Genomic DNA, 25,107 nt, shown 5'->3' with positions numbered 1-25,107 from the left:
TAGTCTTTAGATCTCCGCTTTGGCTTCGCATGTCAGGTTCCCATGGCTGAGGCTGACCACTCAAAGACAGCTTTCATCTCTCCCGACGGCCTGTATAAGTTTTACGTTATGCCGTTTGGGCTCTGTAGTGCGTCCGCTACCGTCGAGCGGTACCATCCTTCGCGGACACAAGTGAAAGACTTGTTTACGTTACCTGGATTACATAGTTGTTTTCTCAAAGTATTTTCCGACACATCTTGTCCGCCTGCATGACATCCAAACCTGTCTCAGATAGCGTGACGCAGAGAGTTCGAAGGCGACATGTCCGGGCAGGCAGCACCGAGTGCGCCGAATGCAAGTGGCCGGGTGACGCAAGATCACGCAAGGCTCTTTACACCCGGTTATCTGTATTGGTTTTCTACTTGGCCTTTAGGCGTGCGACGAATGCGCCGGTCAAGCCGTTGACACATTCGTGACGCGATTGGCTTCTACAGGCACGGTGCTTCAGGGTTCAGAGATCACGCGGTGCGCATATACATGTGTGTCCGTAAAGTCGCAGGGCGCTCTTGATCGGTCATAGGAAATCAACGAAATAAGACAGAAATTTGATATAGGGTAAGGCTTCGTCGGACACACGCTGATATTCACGTTGCACTTTGGTCACGGATTCGAATTTAGCAAGTCACAGAACACACTGAACTTTCCTCTGTACCGTCCCCATCTCGACTGGCATGGGCTGATCCGCTGCTGCGCAGTTGGCGGTGCTGCGTCATCGCCTGTGCGCGAACACCCTTGCACATCATACTACGGAGACTTGAGAGGTTTCCTTTTATTTGGCGAAGATTTCACATTTAGATCATGCTTTGTTGCGTTCCTGCGACCGCTCAGGTGATGTAATACGTACCGGTGGACCATTAGAGTTACAGAATGGATGGAAAGAGAAAGGAAATGCAGTCGAGGACGGCAGAAGACTAGGTGGGGCGATGAAATTAGGAAATACGCAGGCACTAGTTGGTATCGGTTAGCGCAATACAGGGGTAATTGGAGATCGCGCTGCAGTGGACATAAAATAGGCTGATAATGAAGATGATGACTTGAATGACACACTATATGTATAGTGCATATTCCCAATCCAAAAGAAGTGCGAATAAAAGACGGAAAATAATCGTCATGACCTCACGTTTCTGTACAATAATTGAGGTTGCTCATGGGGGGGGGGGGAGGGGGGGGTTTGATCACATAGACGCCCGTGTCGACGCCGTAGTGTGGTGTTAAATAGTGCGTTGAGGAAGCGGATACGTTCATTCTACACGTCTACTCTAGTCGTTTGCACGCGTTGTCAGCTTGAAATTCCAGATGCCGACCTTAAGACATTTTGCATGCCAGTATTACACTAGAGCGAACTTTGTGATGTTGGGCGCGGTAGTTGCACAATACACTGCTCATTACTTGCTTGCGTCTCCAGTTTAGCGTCGCCCCTGCAACCGCGTCGCACGCGTTCTCGACGGCCTAGATACAACGAGAAGAAACTTGTCTGAAAACACAATGTTTAAGGAACCGACAGGTGCTGCTCGCTGAAAACTTGGGCTTCACGTTGAGCAGATCTGCATGTGGGGTCCTTGCCAAATTTTGCCCCCGACATGTCTGAGGGTACACAAAACACCGCGTTTTGCCCATTTGACCCGCGGGCGTTATTAAAGAGAAGGGGCAGACAACACGAGAGACACGGGGAGGGATTCTTTGATGACCAACTTATTGTTTATTCGACATGCCGGCTACACACGCGCTAGACGGGGCCATGACAGGCAAGGGGGAGCGGGGATGCAAGACAGAGGGGGTTCGGGAGGGGGAGGGATCGAGCATCCACCTCGGTTCCGGAGTCCCTGGCCTTCCACACGGTTTTCGGATTTACAAGAAATTGTTGGCCTGCTGGCAGCGTTCCCTGGCGTCCCATGTCACCACGGGCTTGCCTTTGCCACTCTGCGCCAGCTCGGCTCGCAATGCACAACGCGGCAACAGGCTACTGCTTGCATATGACGTGGTCATGCTCTTTGTGTCAAGAGCCTTCCCTTACATATTTCGGTTCATACTTAAAACATAGTCGGTTCATACTGGAAACTTGCAGCGCGTCAACATCCACCGAGCCTGGAATTTCCATATTGCATTACCGTGTCCTGTCAGCTTGGCTGTGCCACTGTCTCTGTTTGACAAATAAAAGTTTCTCAGCCACTTCCTTCTTGTCGAGACATGACACTTGAAATGTCGACTTCGTTTAGTTGTGCCTATATGCTTCGACATTGAAAACCAGAAGCAGCTCGAGAGCTTGCGCAGGAAGTGCTCTCCACAGAAGTCTGTGGACCATCCTAAATGTTTGCGACAGACCCGTGGTAGTTCGGAACGAAGTCATACATACTTGTGGCCTTTATTTGGGGCGCTGATCTTGTGGATGCTTGGCAACTTGCATTTGTGCCGAAGTGAACAACGGCGCCTAACGGGAGGATTCGAGAAAGTCGCTTTCTCCTATATTCCCAATGATGTTTTGAAGTCACAAGTCGTTCTTTCTCTTTTTATTGTGGGTGAAACTTGTTGGCCATTTAAGCTTCTATAACCGACTGCCACATCGCCTCCTCCAGTAAGCTACTTTCTCGTCCAAAGTTCGAAACTTTTGGTGCACTCATTAAGTTGCGAAAATAATATAAGAAGCTAGAAGAGGTTGCCAGCACTGCTCAGTGCAAGTCCAACAGCCATTGCTAAAGTATCGCGACCGATAGTACCAAGGAGACAACGTTTTGAATCCTATTTTTTTTCTGCTTCGAGAGTAATGAAGGTCCGAAAGCATTGATGGACACACAAGCCACAGTGTATATTTTCAATGCTAAGGGACGTAGAATTTTGTTAATAATATCGATAAAAAAAAAAGATCACACCTTTTTGCGTTGGCATTGGACGAACCACGCCGTTTATTTGGGCTTGTGTGGAAAGCACCATCCGCTTGTTGATTCCGACTGTTCTGGTGCTGTTTATGCGCACAACAAAAGCCGGGGCGTAGCCTATGTTGACATAGATTGTCAAGCAAACCACCGCTAAGTTACCGCCATCGCGAGCAACCATGTTAGCCGAAAACCAGGCCAGTTTTTCAATACGAATGAACCACATAAAATTTAATTGAAGCTATCGTTCAGCCTAACAGAATCTGTTCTTTCGCGAGAGAACAAATGCCCCTTTTTAAATAAACATGCACCTCATAATAGAGCAGACAAAAGTTCACCGACAATCACGGTACTGCCTAATGCGAAATTTGAGTGCGGCTGTATACGTGTTCTCATTTCGCGTGTCCATATTTCGTATTATGGTTCTAAAGGTACACGATTTTTATTAGGAAGAGAACGCTGTGAGTAGCGTAGCTTGGCGCGGACAAATCTGTCTCGTGCGGCACGTTGCAAGCGGAGCGAAGTGCGGCGCGGCCGCCTCGCTAATCGGGAGAGGCAGCTCGTGGGTGCCGGGTGGGCGCGGTTCACAGCAGCCGCCATGCAGCTCATGCAGCGCTTTGCTTTCCATGCAGACGACGCGTGTTACTCTATAGGATCCATCCTCACCGCACAGCCCGTCTTGCGAGGCACTACGCTTTTCTTCTCATGCTTTCGTTCTACCGACGAAGAGCGCGGCCCTTCATCGCGGGAAAATCATGCCACCACTCTCAGCGGCGACGACAGCCAAGGGAGCGTCACATCGAGCCTTACTCGTAGCCGCTGGCTATCGCCCATTGCCGGAGCAGTCACCCCCGTCACACACGCTGGTACCGTGGACTGACCTCAGCAGCTTCCATACCTCCGCAGCTTTCGCACCGTAATGTACGGTATTTTATTCTCATAGCTGTTAATTTACCGTATTTACGGGAACCTCCCCAAGAAATTTGACGTAAATCCCATCATTTGTTGACGTGTTCTTGCTCTTTCCGCCGTCGGCCATTCTTGGTGCCATCTTTTGCTTACACAAAGTACAACGGATTTTCGCGTAAGGGGGCACAATGACTGTGCTGACGTAATCAATAAAGCGGTGTTTAATTTTGTTTATTTAGCGTGCTCGCCCAATGAAGTAGCTAGCGTGCGGGACTCAATATAATGAGGCAAGGACACGCAAACTAATTCTGCCAATCTCTTCCCGGCCTTTTTTTTTACCATTAATGCGTTTATCCTTCTTTTTTGTTTTTTGCTTGCATCCCCAGCCGCGCCAACATCACTCCGCGCGGCGTTGTGGGCCTTTTTATTTGTGCCTTTCCTTCGCTGGCAGCGGACGAGTGTGTTTGATCAGCCGGTTTTCCGTGCCGCCCCTCAGGGTAGGAGCGCATGCGCGCTACGCTTCGAAAGTGCATTTTATGGAACATCTGCGCTGCAGGCGTTTCCGACATTTCGCTACTCGAACAGCGACAAAGGCCCTTTATCCGTGTGTCTATTGCTAGGCAAAATAGCCGCTTCTTGGGACGCACACCTTGCGATGCACTGTGCGGATGACGTTCAGGCGGTTTTGTAACTGGAACGACCAGACGACCGCCGTGCGCTGGCCGATGCGGCGTGCCGTCGCTGTGTGAAACTGTTGAGCGTACAGAGTAACAAGCGTCGCTTACATGCATTCGTCGACGCATCAAAATGCCGCCAGCGCAGAACAAGACGCCGTCTGCTCCCACACTCCTCGCTGTCGTCTGCGTGGCGTGTTGCGCCCTCGCGGTTCAGCAGGCCAGTTGCAGAAGGGTCCACAGATGCTTTCTGGCTCGAAAGCTTCGCGAGGCTGGATTTGACCGCTACCACATCCTACACTGTGAGTATCGGCACTTTAGGCATACCTCCATTCGTCTGGACGACTGTTCCTGCGACGAAGAGATCGTAAAATCAGCAAGTAGAGAGTTAGTCTGGCGCGACAACGGCAAGAACACGTACTGCGCGCGCGTTGTCTGTGAGCATATGCGTTGTGGCTGCGGCAACCGGGCCTCAGGTTTTGTTATTGAGCATACGACTTCAGCTCGTATATCTCATCTGCGAGCCCATTAAATCGAATCTCTTTCTCCGAGCACGTTCAATAATTCTCTACCATCCAGCTCCTGTCGGCTCGTCGGCTTTAAAGTATGACATCTCGCCGGGACAGGAGACGATAGCGCAGCGATCACGCTCTAAAACAGGTGGTGGACCGACTGTTCTGCCGGCGAGACGGCGGGAACCGCTCCGCGGGAGTGCGCAGTGACGTCCGCTCGTGACGCTTCATTCGAAAGCGTGCAAGACCTTTTTGTCTGATGGTTTTTTATGAGCTTTCGCACGTTTCCAGAGGCGGCGAAGGAGCTGTTGCAATGCCTCTTGTCCAAAAGACGGGGAACATATCTTTATGCTTGCTACTAGCGCGAATTTGATCGCGAAACGTGTATGCGAAGTATATAAGGCAGCTTTGCACGCATTATTAAGCATGCGTTTCACGCCTGACTGGACAGTCCAGCAGTACTTGGTGCATCGTGCTATGCAACTAAGCCAACTCAATGGTTGTGCAAAGGTACATGCAGGATTGCTTTTATTTCATTAATTGGCAAATGGCCAATAAACTTCTCAAGTGACAACACAGTAATCAGTGCTATTGGAAACAATATATCGACGGACACTAATAAAAATATCGGTACCTATGAAACGGGACCGCCTTTCTTTATTACATGCAGTCCAGAAGAGTATTCTGGGACTCTGAGCGATCGTGGTAATGCCTCTAGTGGTGGTGAAGCAATGCTTAAGCGGTTCAACTTCTTCCGCTGTCCGGGCTCGCTTATGATCTGTTTCATACCTAGCAGACAATTCCTGAAAATTAGAGCGTCATCTGCGACTGATTGCGACTGAATGTAACGTTTCCGTGGTAGTACGAAAGGCCCACTTAAGAAAGAAAGGCGCTGCCGGAGAAACACGAAAAAAAAGAAGGAAAAAAAGAAAGAGGCAGTTTCTTCAGAAAGCCGCAACATCGAAAGCGATATCAAACGATTAAACAGCACGCGAAGTAAGGTTCGTAGTCTTATCGGTCGTAAAGTTGTGGTAAACATTCGCTTGTACGTCATCTAACAAGCATGGCGTCAACAACGCACGCAAACATGAACAGACGTCATTCGATGACCACCAATACCAACTTCCAAAACGCGGGCGTGACGAAGAGCACCGGCAATGCAAGAAAAATAATGCTTCACGCTGCCTCTCGCTTTAGCGCATCTCGGGAGCTTGAGGTTACACCTATTTCAACACTAGGCGCGCTGGAAGACAGCGCGCATCAAGCCACCATCCGTCTCGGTGCACCCTGAGCCTTTGCATCCAACGCCGATTACCTGCGGTGCGCGGGACACGCATGAACTCAGCCGCGCGGATAGCCATCCGCCGCCACGATCTGACTACAGGAGGAGACACATGATCTCCTTGTCTAGCACGTGCTTGATCACTTCATCTCCAACACTCGGTGCTCGGGAAGACGGCGCGCATCAAGCCACCATCATTCTTGGCTCACGCTGGCACGCTTCCCTTCGCATAATTCGGTGCGTCTTCTACGCCGTATGCTGTAGCTGCGCCCGACAAGGTTTTTGCAGATGTGCTCGCTGGCTGCGCCGCGGTAAATTCCGAATGCGCACAATTTTTTTCCACCGCAGGTTTCACTGAGTCGGTATCCGACATCACACGACCGCTGCCAGAGGCCGAAACCTCTTCCCATGCAAATCTGTCGGCGAGGCGGCTCCCACACTCATCAACGCCTGGGGTACGGAGGTGCCTATTGAACTAATGAGAGCGGGCAGGACGGAAAAAAATATAAAGGAGACTGCGAGTACCAAAGACGCGCGCAGTAGAAGCAAAAAGAATCTTGATTTCGTTCTCATCAAACGCAGCTGCTCCGTCTCGTTTCTACGACATGGTGCCGTGACCAAGATTGCGGCTAAACCTCGTCCGACTGGCCACGGTATACGAGGACGACGGACTGTCCACAGAAGAGGGACGAAGAGGAGGCCCGGGAGCGAACCGACGGCAGCGAGACGGAACATCGACAGTACGGAGCGGCGTGGACACAGAGGGCGACTAAGACGCGGATGACGTCTCGCCGCTAGAACCTCTACAAGTGACCAGCGGTTTCCTCAGTTATTCGAGATGAAGAGAGAGGTGATTTTGAAGAAGCTAAAGACGCTGAGGATGCAAATGACCCTAATGTGCAATGCAGGAAAAAGAACTGTAGGAGAATCAAAATTCTAAAGCGATATCGCTGATAGCCAGCCAGATTAAAGGTATTGCAGATTCACTAAAGAAAGCGGACGAGCAGATGGAGTAATGGATAACACTGGGAACAGCTGTCTTGGTGTTTGCAAAAACCACCGAGTAGGAGTTAGAGATAATAAGTGCTCTGCACAGCATCAACGCATACCTTTCTCGACAAGAAGTGCGGGAAACAGCCAGAGAGCACCACAACGTCTATGACGAAGTTAGACAACCGCAGCAAGCAACAATACTTAAGCTATCAAAACTAGAAATAATGAAGTTTGACAGTGATAAAATGAAATGGCAGATATTTTGGTGGTAATTTGAAACAGCCGTAAATGAAGAAAGCGACTTGAACGAAAATAAGGAAATTCCTTCTGTCATCACTAACCGGAAAAGAGGCAGCTGCCATGGAGGGATTACAATTTTCCGACAACTATGGGAAAGCCATTGATCTACTCAAGCAGCGGTACGGAAAAGATGACGTGCTATTGGAAATACATATGAAAGAAGTACCTTGAATATTAGCAAACTGCAACTACCAGGACTATTGAAGAAGGCTGTCGCAAAAGGTGCAAGTACACTTACATGGATTAGAATCCCTAGGCTTGAAGAGCCAGTCCTATGCATCGATATTTCTTCCGATTCTGAAAAGAGCTTTGTCGGTGGATATATACATTGGATTCCAGTTAAAACAAAGAGAAGTGGTTAGTAGATGTTGAGCACAAGGTCAGAATGTGGCTTCACGTGACGAAGACACTCTTAGGCGTTTGATGAAATACATAGATCAAGTAGAGTGCAGAGAGGAATTGTCTACAGAAGGGGAAGAAAGCTAGAGCAACATAACTGATAATAAGCAGCACACAAGAACGGTTAATTGCCAAAGTACAGCTGCAAAATTCTGCATATTTTGCGAGAATGCTTCGCGCTATACTGATGAGTGCAGGAAAACGACGCCTTATGAGGAAGCTGAAAGAGACAAATAGATGTTTCCGCTGTACCAGGCCTCGCCATAATGCTACAATATGTAATGCAAACATTAAGTGCAAGGTATGTCGAAAATAGCATGTGACGTCTATGTGCCGAAGCAAATAACAGACAGCGCAGTGTAGAGCAGCTACTCCTGGTGAAAGTAAAAATCACAAGGAAAAGGAGGAGGAATAAACTTTTATTGTAGAACCAGCACTTTATGATGGCCGGGCCTAAGCCTCCCACGAAGGGACGTCGAGGGCTTGCCTCGCCGTCGCCTCGCGTGCGTGCTGTAGTGAAAAATTGTTATTGCAAGCACATGAGGTAAACAGTTTCAAATACAGAATACCATTCCTGCCTACCTCACTGCAAAAGAAGTAGGAAAAGGACGAAATAAAGTTGGCTGACGGTTCAGGTCTAAGCGCAGGCTGTATGAAAATCGGAATACTTACTGGATCAAGCCAGTATTGGCAAGTAATGACAGGCGTGATTGGAACACTAGAAAAGCGGCTGACAGCCGCAGAAACCATATTCGACTGGACAATAAAGGGTCAAGCTAAAATATTCGCAATAATAATTGAGAAGTCAACCGGAATGGTACTTCACGTTAACGTGGATAATTCTGACATACGCAGGCAACTGAGACATTTCTGGAATATTGAAACACTAGGCATAATGTGCACTGACAAAGAAGCCAAGAGAGAAGAAGTGATTAGTACTTCATAACGTACTTGAAATTTGAAGATAAGCTTTGTTCAATCGCACTTCCATGGAAAGCTAATGTGCAAGTTGATGAAAACAAGGACGTAGCTATGACCAGATTGCGATAACACACTCGACAGCTACAAAAGGACGAAATTATACTTCGGCGTTACCACAATGCCATTAGAGATTATTTAAATAGTGGAGTAGCAGAAGTGGCCGAGGAACGAAGTACACAAATGACACTTCTTGCGCTACAGGAAAAACTGCGAAATGTTACACCAACAAGCCCAAATATCTACACTGATGGACAAATGACACACTGCTTCTGCATGCCGCATCAGGCAGTAATAGGGGAAGATGGACAAACCACAAAGAATGTGATTTGATGAGTCTTCATCGTCGACAAAAGGGTTATCTTTAAACGATAACCTCGAAACAGGACCGAATCTCTATTGTGATCTGGTACATATGCTGATGAACTTCGGAGACCATCGCATAGCAATGACAGCTGATCTAGAGAAAGCATTCCTATAGATTTCAATACATGAAGACGACAGAGACGCATTCCAAGTTGTAGCAACGCAAAAGTTTGTGACATGGAGAATGTCAAGATTAACGTTTGACATAGCTCAGAGTGATTTCGTACTTGCAGTAACAATGCAAAACCACTTAAGCAGGTTGGAAGATAGCTTTCTGGAAACGATTAAGCAGCTGAAGATCAACATTTGCGCGGACGATGTCATAGTGCGAGCCGACTCACCAGGTGAAGCCAAAAAACTTCATAAAGAGTCAAGACATTTTTTAAGAAGCGTAAGCGACACTAAGAAACTTCAAGGCGAATGAGCCTTGATTGTAGCCAACTATAAATATTCAAGAAAAAAAAAATAGAGACTTGGAAACCTCCACTCAGATAAAGGTACTTGCCATAAGATGAATTTTCAGGAAGATAGATGGTACTTGCCATCTTTTGACATACATGCCATTGATACGAGCGGTCCAATTACGAAGAGGCAAATGGTACAGCTAACAGCAAGAATATAGGATCCCCTGGGCGTCTTCAGCCCTTTCACAGTGACAGTCAAGCGAGAAATCAAAAGATTTGGCGAAAGCGAAGACCTTGGGATGACTCGCTGCCAAAAGATTCAACGGCATCATGGTGGAAGTGGCTTCAAGAGCTACGATTAATTCTAGACCAGCATACCTAGGTGCTTTGATATTAGCCAGGGCAGTCAGTCTCTTCACATGGATCATTTGTTTTCCGCTGCAAGTCCGTACTTTCATAAGATGCGATGGGCATCCTGGCTTACAAGCGTGGACGCTTATAAGTGTTAGATGCTTATAAAGGATGCAATGAAAGGCACTGCAAAATAGTATACTGCAATGCTTGTGTGTGCTACTACACAAGCTGTACATTTAGAAGTTGTGGACATCAGGATAACAGAAGCATTCTTACATGCATTATGAAGATTTATTACAGCGAGACGAGGTCTGCGCTGCACCATATACAGTGACAACGCAACGACGTCCAAGAAGGCCAACAAAGACATCAATCGTATGATTAAAGAACTACAGGAAGAAGTCTTCAAAAGAGCAAGCCAAGGAGATCAAGTCAAACGGAAGTACATCGCAGAACAAGTGCCTTGGTGGGGAGGCTTTTATGAAAGGAAGATATGAAGCATAAAATCAGGAATGATGAAAGTTGTGGGAAAATACGGCTTGCATCACTTGCAGAAAAAATGGACGATCTTGAAAACACAGGACGAAGGAATAACTCAATAATATACGGTGTAACTGAGCGACGCACAGAGACTACGGAAATGCTCGGCATGATAGTAAGCGATGAAGTATTTCAACACAAACTGGGCGTACCAGCAAAAAGCATTGAAAGTATTCACAGACTGGGTCAAAAGACTGAAAATAAAGTGCGACGTGTTATAATCGCATTTTTGGACAATCGAAGAAAGGTATCTGTTTTGAAGGCTGCCTATAAACTGAAGAACAGTGACCTATCTATATTTGAGGATTTTTCAAAGAGAATTCAAAATATTAGAAGGCATTATGGCAAACGTAAACAACGGAAAGGGCCAAAGGAGCGAAAGTCAAGCTCTCGTTTGACAAACTAATCATTGATGGAGTCACGTACGTGTGGGATGACACCAACGCGTCCTGTTGCTGCTTTAGGAACAAAACAGGGATTGACAAAACAAGCCACCCCATTCCTCGCCCAATATTCTCAATATCAATTGTAGTGTTGTAAATAAGGCTTTTGAAGTGGAGGGGCTTTCATCACAGAATCCTGATATAGCTGTCCTAACAGAGACATGATTAACAGATTCATTCTATGACGGCGAAGAATTTACACCTAGCTTCAGCGTGTATAGAAAAGACCGCAGCTCAAAAAAGCCGGTGTGTGTATTCTGTTTAAGAAAACGATAAACGTAATAAAAATGCCTTATGTGCCTAACGCTGAATGCATCTTTTGCAAGGTCTAACCTGATAACATTAGATGTGTTCTGGGAACTATGTACAGGCCTCCTGGTTCATCCATCGATATAATTGATGAATTGAAAAAATTACCGACGATTACGTTACTTCCTAATGCGAAATTTGAGCGCAGAAAATAAGCTGTTTCACCTTTTCGATAGATTGAGGCAAAGAAATCGAGGAACACATGTATGCGCTATCACAGAATTTTTTTTTTATATTTCCCGTACTCCTGGATCATCTCGACGGCGGCGACGGTAAGCTTCTGCTTCGGCGGCACGCACCTCTGGATTCTGACGGCGACGGCGCTGGGCCTCTGCTCTGGCAGCTCGTTTAGCAGCAGCAGCAGCAGCAGCAGACGGAGGACTTCCATCGGTCGTCTCGCTCATGGCTCAGAAAGAACTGGCAGATAATTTCGCAGTGGCGAACGGCAGCGGCAATTTCGGCTCGGGCGGTGCACATATACAGATCCGCCGCCACCGATCTGGCTCTCTGATTGCCACCGCACAGGGCGAACGGCAGCGGCAATTTCGGCTCGGGCGGTGCACAAATACAGATCCGCCGCCACCGATCTGGCTCTCTGATTGCCACCGCACAGGGGTTGCATTGGAGGAGGAGCGAAGAAAGGAATTAAGTTCGAGCCGGCGCTTTGACAACCGGAGACTCGCAGGAAGAGGGGGGAGGGGGGCGGCGTGTACACCCAGCGGCAAACGATGGGGGCAGAAGCGCGCGCAGCAAGCGGACAACACGATAAAGGGAGGAGGGAAGAGATAGCAGCGACTGACTGATGCCGCTGACGCCGATAGTGAGTCAACCCCAGCTGCGGAGTTGGTTTCAGGGACAACGCCGCCGATGCCGACACAAACAATATGATACCCTCGCTTCCGCAGCGCTAAGAACCAGGTCTAGCCGTGGGAAGGTGGTCACGTATTCGTCGACGTGCCGGGGCCTACGTGAAATAACCGGCGCGTCGGCAACTGAAGAGCACCCTATCCGCCACACAAGAACAGGGGGGGGGGACCCTTTCCTCCTCTTTCTGCATGGCGGCGACGGTGTTCTATGCAGTCACGTTATCTTGACTCTCTAGCGGCGTCAGCGGCATCCAGCGGTATCAGTCGGTCGCTGCTAGCGCTGGGGGGATGAAAGGGGGGCGGAGCTGGTTACGAGGCCGACGACAACGCCGACGACGACGCGAAACCCAGGAACGGACGCCAAAGAGCTGCGCTCTAAAATTAGAAGGCAACAAATGTGAAGCCGGGTGATCGGATTACACTGGCAGGAGACTTTAATCTGCCAACTGTTAATTGGTCAACGATGTCGCACATTAGTCAGTGTGACGTTTCTGCCGAGACAATGATAGACATTGCTTTTCAGTACGACCTATCACAGGGAGTTGAAAGTTATACAAGGATCCAGGGCAGTTCCAAATAAATTCTAGATCTCTTCTTCATTGCAGGAAATATTACACAATTATTTTTGTGACGGGCTCCCCGGTATTTCCCATCACTTCGCTGTTCTGTTAGCCCTATCAGACGTTTCTGTCAATGAAAAACCCAAAGTGTCCACTTTTCCTAACATTTGTAAAGCTGATGACGAATAAATACTTGATATGCTTTCTTTTCATTTTGATGATTTTGTTAATAGCACGCATAGTGTGACCGTTCTGTGGACAAAGTCTAAAGGCATTGTCAATGAAAGAATTGCACGTTTTGTACCAACTATATTTAAGAAACCTAAAACTAAGAACCCGTGGATATCTAGGGAGACTCTGAAATCGGAAAGGCAGGTAGAAATATTAAAGAAGAAAAGGGAGACTTCTACTATTTACAGTTCTGAAGAACAAAGTGAATAATTAACATCCCAAACTAAAATACAGGTGACTTCAGATAAACGCCGTTCCTTTGGTGAGTCATTGCCCAATTTCATAAATACCTCACCAGACAAGTTTCGGAGAACAATTTCCCCAATTTCCAGTGAATTTGAAATCTTTGATGATAATTGTGAAGAGATCAGTGATCCAGAGTACATTGCGAATATTTTTAATTAACACTTTAAAACTTTTTACAAAAGAGACAATGGTATCTTGCCAACTCTCAGTGTCTCCGTACCCCCTATGTCAGATGTGGTTATCTCAGAGAGTAGCATATTGAACATGTTACGAAAACTTCATACGAAAAAATCGCGTGGGCCCGATGACATCCCTAATGTGTTTTTAAAAAGATATGCAGAATGGCCCTCTAAGTATTTATGTGTTTTGTTTCGTAAATCGTTACGCGAGGGTGAACTGCCACATGAACTGCCCGAATTAAACCAATACATAAAAAAGGAAACAATAACGACGTTGCCTACTATCGAACAATTTCATTAACTTCGATGCCTTGCCAAATAATGGAACATACAATACACGCTCATATCCTTGAATTTCTTGATAAACACAACTTCCTAACTAGGTATCAGCACGGTCTCAGAAAAGGTTTTTCAACCTGCACACAACTTGTTGAAACCGTACGTACATGATTTTGCGAAATCCATTATCCATGGCAAACAAATAGATGCTATATTTATGGATTTCTCCAAAGCCTTTGATAGGCTCTCGCACGAAAAGGTACTTAACAATAAAGTGTTGATAGGTTGGCTTTCTCCATACCTAACTAAAAGAGAACAATTTGTTTCTTTTCGCAATTGTTATTCAAAATATGTGAAGGTTTATTCTGCTGTTCCCCAGAGCTCACTGCTTGATCCTTTGTTGTTTCATTTGTTTATTAATAATATTGTGACCCAAACTCCTGTTCAAGTCAAGCTTTATGCAGATGATTGTATTTTATACTCTGAAGTTAATAGCGCGCATACAATCAGTAGCTGTTGAATCAGACATTTCCTGGCGCGTAGAATGGCAAATGGTTATTAACCTTGACGAAAGTGTCTTCATGAAGATTACTCATAAGAAAATACCTTTGCATTTTAGGTACAACGTTAAGGATATATTTCTTTCTGAAGTAATTAATTATAAGTACCGGGGGCTTTCTATATATAACGATCTGAGCTGGAACAAGCCCATAACACATATAAAAATGCAAATTATAAAGTTTCTTTAGGCGTGCTTTCAAGCTTTAAAGTCCTTCTGTCCGCCTCTTAGCGTACAAATCAATTGTATTACCAATCTGAGATTACGCCACGATCATATGGGACCCCTTTACTAAATTTAATGTTAACAAATTAAAAACAGTGCAAAGGCGAGCGACGCGTTTTATATGCAACACTTTTGAAGTACTTCAGTTGCGGACCTTTTCAACAGAGCTCTAAATGCGCCCTTACCTTTAAGATACCGTTGTTCAAGGCTTAAGTTCCTATATCAATTAATGGCCATAATAAAATTAACATAGGTGATATTTTTTCTTTTTCTTCAGGCTACTCAACTAGGCAGAAACACGACCTTACTATAACCGCTTTTCGTACCCGCAATAATCGCTTTAAGTATTCATTCTTCCTCGCACCATAGTCGACTGGAATAAGCTAACTAATGCAATTGTTTTAGCACCCTCGTTATAGTTGTTTTTCTCACAGTTATAATATTAATTTACTAATTGAATTGTGTTGAAGTGAACTGTACCTACTTGTATCCTATTGCCACTACTTTCCTCTGAACAAAGGTTTTAGGTACTCTAAAGCGGAACCCCATAATGTAAACATTGATCCTCTTATATTTCTTGTGCCCTTTATAGGCTCTATCTATTGTATAATCTGTAACTACTATATGTTCATGTAAGCGCCATTTTCTTTCTATTTTTTTTGTACCACCCTGCTCAAATTACCGAAAGGTGACTTCTCTATGTCTAAATAAATAAAAGACAGTTATCAAGAGAAGAGACGCAAACAATCAGAACTGAAACTGAAGTAGTCCTCAAAGGCCAACTGCAGTGAACCTTCACTTGGGCTAAATTGATTATAAATGCCCGAGTATACTCTGAAAGTAATCTTGGTAAAACCGCAGGGCTGGTGATCGCCTAATTTTGTTATTAGCAGCTTTTAGACAGCGCCTATCCAGACGACGAGTGCACCTGGCGGCAAAGCGGTAGCGATGCGAATACGGCGCTCATTGAAGAACCCTACGCGACTGCTGATCTCTAAGTTGCGCCATGTTGCACCTAAGCAGCCAGGTGCATTGCTCGCTCATCACTAGCAAGATGACTAGCGTTTTCACTGTTGATTGATTGAAACTTTCATTAGAAGGGATGGCCCGTGGCCTAAGATAGGGGTAGGGGATCAGGTGAAAGGAAGGATGCCTGCCTCCTTCGCAAAGGACAGCAAAACGTTGATTCTTCTGGTGGCATCTGCTTGAGGTGCGACCCAGTCTTCGTACGATGCCACCTTTAGAGGTCGGGTGTGCTTGTCCCTGAGGGTGGCTGTGGCAGGACAGGACCAGATCATACGTTTAAGATCGACGTTCGCAGAGCAGTTGGGGCACTCCACTTGTGTTCTTCTCCACTTGTTCAGAACATCCGGTGTAATAGATGCCTTAGCTCTTGCTTTGTGGATGACAACCTGGGCTGTTCTAGGAAGGCGAGTGGGAATGGGAGGAAGGATGCTAGGAATGGGGACTTCCGTAGTAGAGCCTTCCTCTCGTGTTTCAACCGGGCAATCTGCGCTCATGATTTCAGTAATTGCAACAATGCCGATGCGTTGCGTGGCAGTCGGGTGCTTGAATACGTACCCGAGCACGAGCAATGGTTGCGCAGTACACAACGCTGAGTAGAGGAAGGCCGAACACATCTTTCCTGTCCCAGCTTTCGGAGCGCAAGCGTGCATCGCGGCAGGCAAGTGCGACTAGGACCAGCCAACGCGCACAAAGCATGTAAACCGCAGTAGACGAAGCTGCGCTTCAACAGCACAGTCACCCATTAAGATCTGCTTGACAAACGCTTTCTCGAGTTGACTATATGCCGCGACGGCACGCGAAAATCAAAGGTAACGTTCAAAGGTAAGTTGTATTCAAGGGCGATATTCTCGAGCGATCAGTTCCGGTAGTGCATCATCGTCAAGATGTTTCGCGCGTCTCTACATCAGTTGCGCGAAAGTAGACGAAGGAAATACTTCCTGACACAGCGCCAGAAACGAGCAGGAACCGCATGCTGCATTTGTCATGAAAGAGAACGCGACGCGACGGCCAAGGTATAGATGCAGCCGCAAGCAATGCGGGAATACAATGCCGCCCCAGCGAAATGGGCCAATATTATGTTATGGTCGCAGCCGGCCCTGTCTGGCCATGAGTTTATGCACACTTAGCACCGATCCCCTATAACCCGGCCGCGCCAATTTTCAGCTACTTGTCATCATTTACTAGAGAGAGCGGTAGTTGTCTGATAGGTCTAGCGTCCCTGCATATGCTCCCGCAAGGAGCAGAGTTCCAGAATTTTCCAGCTGTGCAGCGAAGCGACTCCTCGCGCGTGCAGGAGGCAAATGCCGCGAAGTGTTCCAGTTGCTTTTTTGTCTGCTGGTGGCGAGCTACAGGCAGCACTTGTTCGCAAGCGCTGAGCAAGATGACACTTTTAAGGTGGAAGCCTTTAATGGCTCATTGTCAAGGTCATCCGCCGTTAGCAGAAACTGTCACAGCTTTCCGGCCTCCTGATTGGTCTCCTTTGTCTCGCGACGTCACTGTCGCTAGGCACAGGTGTGCGCCTCCTGATTGGCTCGTGTGCGTGACGTCACTGTCGTCAAGTGCGGATGGCGGGGTGGTTCGGCGCCGCGCGGGATGACTCATCACATTGACACGCATGGCGGCCCTGTTTTCGACGGTGCGCCCTGACGTCACTGTCGTCAGGCGCTTGAGGTGGCCTCCCGATTGGGCGCTGTGGCCTTACGTCACTGTCGCGAGGCGCGCGTGGCGACCGTCTGCTTGGGTGTGGTGTGGTGGCTGCGGTGGCGGCAGTTTACTTTGAGGTATTGTGTGGGAAGGATCCCACGTCTCGCCAAAGCAGTGTCTCCCAAGACGCGATGTGCGGCAGCCGCTGAACGCAAGCGGCGCTCAAGAGAGGCTGAGCGTATACGTCGCATGCATCAGGGCGGCGAGGCGCATCCGACACCACAGAGTCCAGGGACGTGACTGGCCAACGCAGGAGAGGCAATGCGTTTGAAGCGACTCGCTGCATCTTCGGGTACCAAGGCAAATGAAACTCGGAAGCGTCATGAGCGCCATCTTGCTGAGGCAAGCCGAGCTAGTACAAGTCAATCGAGCGAATTGGATGATGAGGATGGCCAACTACACCCCGGCACCGCCATGGAAGACGCGTCTCCACCTGATCCACAAACAGTGCTGCAACAGTTCGGCGCTGCAAAGCAGCCATCCTGGATGCGGACCCACAAAGCACAAGGAGTTCACCGGCCATGAGTTGCAAGCCGACATCCTCTCAGATGACAGCTTTGTAACGATGGACTCAGAGGACATCGAAATAATAGACATAGGCGTAAACGACGTTGCAGGCATTTAATAAACCAACAAACATTCGCATAACAGTGTACGAGTTGTGTGCCTCCGTGGTGTATCCGACGCAACAAATCGCCATTGGCAATGGCGTTTCGCACTCTAGTCTCGACAAAGTGTCTTCCGTTTTTGAAATGCAGGCTACGCTCGAACGATTGGCGTAGCCGGAGGGGTATCAACCCCCCGAAACCTTTAGTTTGCATGTAAATATATAGACGCATACACAAACACGCACGAACGTAGATATAAGGAGTAGGATCCTCGTCGATCCCTCTATATAAAATCCTGACTGCGCCTGTAACTCCAATATCTCAAAAGTTCGCGAGCAAATGCGTATTACTTGGCAACAAAAAGTGGGGCAATGTTTTTCAGCATGCATATGAAGTTTTCTCGCGGATGCCGGGAGGCAAGAAATGTTTTAAAAGGTGTTTAAAGAAAAGTTCACACTGGTGTGGTGGACAATTATGTGAGCACATTTTGGCTGCGGAAACCAGGCGTATAATAATCTTCGCCAAGAGAACTATCGCGCCTGCAGTTATATCAGTGACCGTTGACCGTGAGGGTCATTCATCACTAACGATCGTTCACAGCAGGAGCGCGTTTTCGATATATGGGGCACAGACACGTAGATTTAAACGCATTTCAAAGGTTCACATGAGCACATTTTATGCGAAGCTTATTCTTGCGATTTATACCGCAATCTTAACAGCTGCTTCGTAGCAGCAAATCTGCAAGTGGAAAACGATTAAAGATGCGCGAGCTTCTAGGTCACATTTATTTCGTACAAGACAATGAGCAGTGGCTGGTGGCAGCAGGAGAAGAGCGCTGGTTTTTGGAGCCTTGGGGGGGGGGGTGCAGAATTCAAAGCCACTGGAAAGGCAACAAGTTGTTCAGAGTAACAACAGGCTATTTTTATTGCACTACAATATGGCAAACATGCAGAGTAATTATTCACACATTGCAGACTGTAATATGACAACACATTTTTTTATCTCTTCATACTACTCAGGTTAATTTACTATAACACAACGCTTATCAAACGTACAAAAATATTTTGTATTCCTCACGTCGACTAAAGCATGTTTCACACGCTCCTTTTTGGAGCGACGCACGCCGGTGTGCAGCGCAGTGTTGCTTGCGGAAAGCGCCCGTGAGCCGCGGGTTTTAGTGGTCTTCAAGAGCTGCGCCTTGCTCCACATTTCCATGTTTTGGCGCGCTTGAGCTGCGGGTTTGAATAAATTGGCGGTCCACTTTTGAGCTTGTAAACCTTGCACAAAAAGAAATAGTGTGTGTGTAACTGCTAATACAACATTCTTATTCACATTTATTTCCGTTTACACGCGGAAGATTAAAGGTCTTGCTAAGTACACGCACACAGAATTAGTCATATGGAAGGAAAACAGGGGGTTGCTTCGTATTTCCGCGATTTCAGCTTGAAGTACGTTGTTGTAAAGTCGGAGTTCCGAGCCTCCACTTGGGCTCCGTGGCTGGTGCCATGCCAGGGGCTGGGAGAGAGAGAGAGGTCCAGCGCGAGGTCCAAGAGATTAGAAAATCAAGTTTTATGCGCATATTTACACGATAATCGTTTACAAGAACGGCTCCATGATTCTCGGAACACACTACATGCCGAAGTCTTTACGTGCAATTTCATGCGAAACCGTGGTCAACGCTGTTCCCACAACGTCGCCAGCAGAGGCCCTTTGCAGCAGTTAGTGTATTGCCCATGACGGATGACTCGTGACGGTTTGGGGTCACAAAACTTATCTCATTCTTTATGCTTAATTGCTTTTCATTTGTCTTGAGGTGACACTGCGTGGTTTCGTCGCCAGTTCTTTGGCGCCGAAACGACGATGAACCGTGAATGACATTCCACAGCTACACTTATCATAGCTGTCACCTGGATGAAAGAGGCCTGAAGGTATATGCCCGGCTTTCAAATTTAAGCAGGCGCCCCTTTTCGCCTCTCGTAGTAGTATGCCCTCGTAGCTACGAACACGCTATCTCGGAGTTATAAACAAGCTAGAGAAAACTACATGTTCTGAGAACTAAACGTGCGGAGCGCCGTTTCGTCCTGTCTGTCAGGACCCATATGGGTGTCACCACCGTCGCTAAGAAAGAGGCAAAAACAAGAAAACAGCACGTGCTGACAATTTGGCTCCGAAGCTCGAAAACGACACTTGAAAACAAGCAGCACTTCGGAGGCACCAACGGACATGTCTGATTCGAGCGACGCCGACTCTTATTTAATGGAAGCATGCGTCACTTGGGACGACGAGTACCTTCAGCTTCTACAAATAGAAGAGTATCTTCTGCAAAAAAAAAAGAAGATATTGTTGAGCCTTCCAATTGAGCGGCGCTGGCGGGTAAGGCCCTTGTGGCAAAATTGCCTGGTCGAATCAGAATTCTACATTTCGGTAAGTTGCATTTACTCAAATTTTAATTAATAATGCTTTGGCATGATATTATTGTTTTCTCAAACTGTTGCATTTGCCCTCAGATGTCCTTTCTTATGGCAGGCGACAAAGAGTACTTCAAGAAGTATTACAGAAAACACGTGAGAAGTTCGAGGAGCTCCACTCGCTTGTGGAGGAAGAACTACCACGAATGGCTGGTCACGAGAGAATCCGTGCCATCAAAAGCGAGGCTTGCGATAACCACCAGGTATATTTATTTATTTGTCACTTTCGTTAATAATCCCCTTATACACTGTAGAGCACTCATCATTACTTTATTTTCAGGTATCTTGCATCTAGAATGTGCATTCAGGATATAGCCATGGCTTTTAAAGTACGAATTTCACCAGCTGCCGGAATCATTTACTTCACGTGCAGACTTTTGTGGAAGGTCCTACAACCTCGTTGTCTTAAGGCAGGGTGCACGAATGTTGCGGTACTTGTGCGGTTTAATTGACCTGTTTGGGTACCTTCAACGCCACACAAATCGAATGAAGTCGACCGTTTCTTATTTTCTACTTACGTGCAGATTTTTATACGTAAACATAGCAAGCATGTATATAGAATGTAATTATGGGCGAAGATACTATGGAATGTACTCCGTTTCTTTTATACTGCACCGAGTACCTGACGAGGAAGGAAAATGAATAGGAAAGCTTTCAACAGTGGATATACACCAATGCAAAATGGATCAGCCCACGGCTGGCCAAATGTCAGAATGATCTCTATGTAAAAGGTTTGTAAAAATGTATTAGCTTATTACCCCCCCCCCCATGAATCTAGTTGCTATGGCCTTTCACTGTTGAGCTAGAGTTACGGGTTTGATCCTGACCGTGGCTAATGTATTTCAGTGGGAGCGTTGTGAAAGAACTCTCGTTACTTCGATTTAGGTGAACGTTAAAGAACCCCAGGCGGTAAAAATATTCAACGTGCCTGATAATTAGATCGTGGTTTTGGCGCGCAAAACCGCACAGTTAAATTATGTTTTATAGGCATTTGCTTATCGTTTTAAGTTGGTTATACTAATACTTGCGTGCTGTTAGCAGGTAATGAAGTGCTAGGTGGCGAGTTATCCGTGCATTTCGTATGTTTTGCTTACTTCATTTCTCTTTTATTTAGGAATGAATTTTAGAAGGCCCTCCTCATCATAACTGGTGCTCACTGCAGATGCCGACGGCTGCCACGTGACGAGAGATTGGAAATGATGTGCTCTTCCCATTTGTGTTGGACGGGAAGAAGAAGAAGCCGAGGTACGGACGTCCCTTACATCGGCTCCGTCGTTTTTGAATGTTTGTGCAGCCATCTTTGCCACCATCACGAATTCAAGCACATCACTGCATTTGTGAAGTCACCGGGAATTTGTGGACACCTTTCTTTAAGGTGGGACTTCCATTTTTGGACTTTTACTGGCTTTTCTTGGTGCAAGACCAAAGTAGGCCTACTGGCCCCACCGGGCCGGTATGGCGGAAACGCGCATGGAAGATGAAGACGCTACTGGGTTAGAAGAGAATGAGGAAGATCTAGCTTGGCAAATTGTGACAAGCCGAAAATTTCGCTCCACCACAAGGACTGCTGGCGATGAGAAAACATCGCCGCAGGGCCAGCAAGAGCAAGGCAACAGCAGCAAGAACAAGGGATCTACAACCACTATGTTCAAAAACCGGATTGTCAAGGCATCAAGGATGCCCCACTTGCCCGAGGAGCACAGCAAAAAGTCATCATCCGTCCACGAGAAGGTCTCAACTTGAGCAAAGTGAACACTACAGCGATAGGCGTGGCGATTATTAAAGCATCGGGCCTGGCTCCGCAACAAGCCCGAGAGGATGTCGTTTGCCCTAACTTCACGCAAAACATCGTGGTGGTTAGTACAGCAGATCACAGTCATGCTGCCAGGTATGTGCGAATCAGGTCAATCGTTATAGTGGAAACCGAATATGAAGTGAACGCCTACGAGACAGCTCCGCATACCACGTGTAAAGGGGTGATTCGGGGAGTTGACCTCAGAGACAATCAGGCCACGATACCGAAGAACATTGTGCATGACTTTAACCCACTGGCATTGGTAGCCAAACGTATTAAGTCCACGGGCTCGGTCATTGTTCTGTTTGATGGGCTCAAGGTACCCAATTATGTCAGAGACGGGTCGACCCTTGTAAGGCGCTACCTGTATAGGAAGCAGTTTGATGTCTGCTATGCTTGCGGAAAGATTGGACATCGATCAGATGTATGTCAAACACCGGACGTGGTACAGTGCAGAGGATGTGGAACTCAAAACCCGGAGGACAATCACACGTGTGTGCCTAACTGCAAATTCTGTGGAGGGTGCCACCCAACTGGGGATAAGACTTGCCGACAGCGGTACCAAATTCCATACGTGGTGCGAATTCGACGACGAGAACGCAACAGAGCTGCATCGGGGCGACATCAGCTCAGCTGCAATGGGATGCCCAAACGGGCACCAGGGGGCGCACGCGCTCAAGGAGCCCCACAGGGTCAAGACGCCGCTCACCGTCGAAGGGCAGAAGCCGCTCCAGATGACGTGAAGTGCAGGTGTGCTTCGAAGGAGGAGGGCAGACGCCTGGCGACAAGACGACATCTGGAACAACCTGGGCCGACAAAGTGAAAGGTACTGTGAGGGCTGCGGAGAGCGGTGCGGAGCGGCCGGTCGGAGATAATGATGCCAGGGCAGAACAGCTAATTAAAGAAGTAATGTATCTGAGAAAGGCAAATGAAGAACTTACTAAGCAGGTTGTAGAACTTCGCAAGAACTCGCAGACTAGGTCCACAAAAGTAGCAATAGCCAAACCGGTGAATAATGACAACAGTCAGGATGAAGAAAACACACCAGCTCCAAAGAAGCGGGCAATAAGCCCAGTAGAAACGACAGTGTGCTCTGCTTTGGAAGATATCAAGGAAGCGATTAAACAACTTAGAGATGCCATAGACAAAACTACCTTCAAAGTTGTTAAGTTATGGAAATTGAGACTGACGGCTGAAAAGAGGCGTACCAAAGTAGAAGCGCAAGGCGAGGATGACGAATACCTACCCTCAGAAGCAGAAAGCGTCAGATCGCTCCCTGGTGCGTCGGGGGGTTCTACGAAGCGTACTATAGCGGGTAGCAGTAAGGCAGGTTCTATAAGCAATGGCTAGCAGGGGGAACTTTACCGTGCGGCAATGGAATTGCCGAGGATTACATCACACAAAAGCACCTCTCATGCAGGTAATAAATACCTCTCCAGACAAACCGAAAATAATTATGCTGCAGGAAACCTTGGCGGATGAGACCAGCCTATTCGGATACAAAGCGACATGCAGGGGCAAAGAGCCGGGTAGGGGGCTAGCCACGCTCGTAGATAAGCAAATAGCTTACATAGAACATGATTTGCGCCTTGGACTAAAGTTAGAATACTTGTGGAAATAATTTTGAAAAGGAATAGAAGCAAACCGCAAAGCCTCTTTTGTCTTAATGTTTATAGCAGCCCTAGCGACATGAAACAGAGTTTCAGGGAACTTCTTAATAAGACTATGGCTGTTACTAAGCACGCTCCACTCATTATTGGAGGAGATTTCAACGCCCCACATCAAACCTGGGGATATCGCTGGAATACTAAAAAAGGGGATGGACTCTGGCACCTAGCTACAGATATTAATCTCTCCCTCATCACAGACCCAGCTTATCCCACTAGGGGTGCTACATCTACATGCAGGGACTCCACCCCAGACCTTACTTTTGTATCAAACTTAGCGAACGCTGGCTGGAATAACTCCAATATTGACCTGGGTAGTGATCATTACATATTACAAATACTATTGCAAGCACCAAGTAATGAGATAGAGCACTTTAACTACATTGACTGGGATCTTTTTCGGAAAGCAAGGAAAAGCAGAGCTGAGAAAGAGACAGGAGAAAAGAAAACCCTCCAAACTTGGACCACTTAGCTCAGGCAAGATGTAAAGGCGGCAACGAAGGATATTACCACAGAGGAGGATATAGAAATCATGGACAGTAGGCTGGCGCACTTGATTGAAGCTAAACAATCTATGTTAAAAAGATGGAAAACGCAACGGCTGAACAGGAGACTCAGGAAGCGCATAGCATTGTTGAATAGGGAGATTGAAGAACACTCCAGAAATTTACAGAAACAACAATGGGATGAGCTTTGTAATTCCATAGATGGTCGAATCAGACCTGGTGGGAATTGGAACTTACTTAGACATTTGCTTCATGAGAACGACATGAAATCTAATAGGAGAACAGCAGTAGCACGACTCGTCCATCGTGAGAGGCAGGACACAAGGGAGCAGGCCATTCTGGATCGGCTCGCAGCTAAGTATTTACCACTTAAGGATATCAATGAGAGTACAGACCCGCCTGAATATACAGGGGAAGACTGTGAGCCTTTGGATCAAGACTTCACAGAAAGCGAAGTTCGCGCAGCCCTGTACGACCTCAACAGTAGATCTGCTGCCGGTTCAGATGGCATTTCCCATAGGCTGTTGAAAAATTTGGACGATGATTCTATAAAATATTTAACAGAGTATTTCAACGAACTCTGGAAAAAAGGTGATTATCCGAAGGAATGGAGAATCGCTAACACAATTCTTATTCCCAAACCAGGCAAGCAACTCAATCTAGATAACCTAAGACCCATATCGTTAACATCATGTCTGGGCAAAATCATGGAGCATGTCATACTCAATAGACTGACTAAATATGTAGAAAACAGAAATGTTCTTCCGCATAACCTGATCGGATTCCGTCCTGGACTTTCGACTCAAGATGCAATGC

The 25,107-nt window shown here is 47.0% G+C and overlaps 1 protein-coding gene and 1 long non-coding RNA gene across 6 annotated transcripts in view; one reads left to right on the top strand and one right to left on the bottom strand.

Moving 5' to 3' along the window:
• Positions 1 to 5,147, bottom strand: part of LOC142580012 (uncharacterized) — a 42,461-nt gene extending 37,314 nt beyond the window's left edge. The window contains exons 1-2 of the long non-coding RNA XR_012827524.1: positions 4,914 to 5,147; positions 4,604 to 4,843 (exon numbers count right to left, since the gene is read on the bottom strand). This is a non-coding gene — a long non-coding RNA (uncharacterized LOC142580012). The remainder of the gene's footprint in view (positions 1 to 4,603; positions 4,844 to 4,913) is intronic.
• LOC142580010 (lysozyme C-1-like) overlaps positions 4,626 to 25,107 on the top strand; it is a 137,937-nt gene continuing 117,455 nt past the window's right edge. For all 5 annotated transcript variants that reach the window (XM_075690731.1, XM_075690729.1, XM_075690730.1 and 2 more), the window contains exon 1: positions 4,626 to 4,794. In XM_075690731.1, coding sequence (XP_075546846.1) covers positions 4,626 to 4,794 — 169 coding nt within the window. The remainder of the gene's footprint in view (positions 4,795 to 25,107) is intronic.

The sequence above is a fragment of the Dermacentor variabilis genome, chromosome 4 (assembly GCF_050947875.1).
Source record: "Dermacentor variabilis isolate Ectoservices chromosome 4, ASM5094787v1, whole genome shotgun sequence".
In the NCBI taxonomy this organism is placed as follows: Eukaryota; Metazoa; Arthropoda; class Arachnida; order Ixodida; family Ixodidae; genus Dermacentor; species Dermacentor variabilis.
This window is presented reverse-complemented; position numbering and strand designations above follow the sequence as displayed.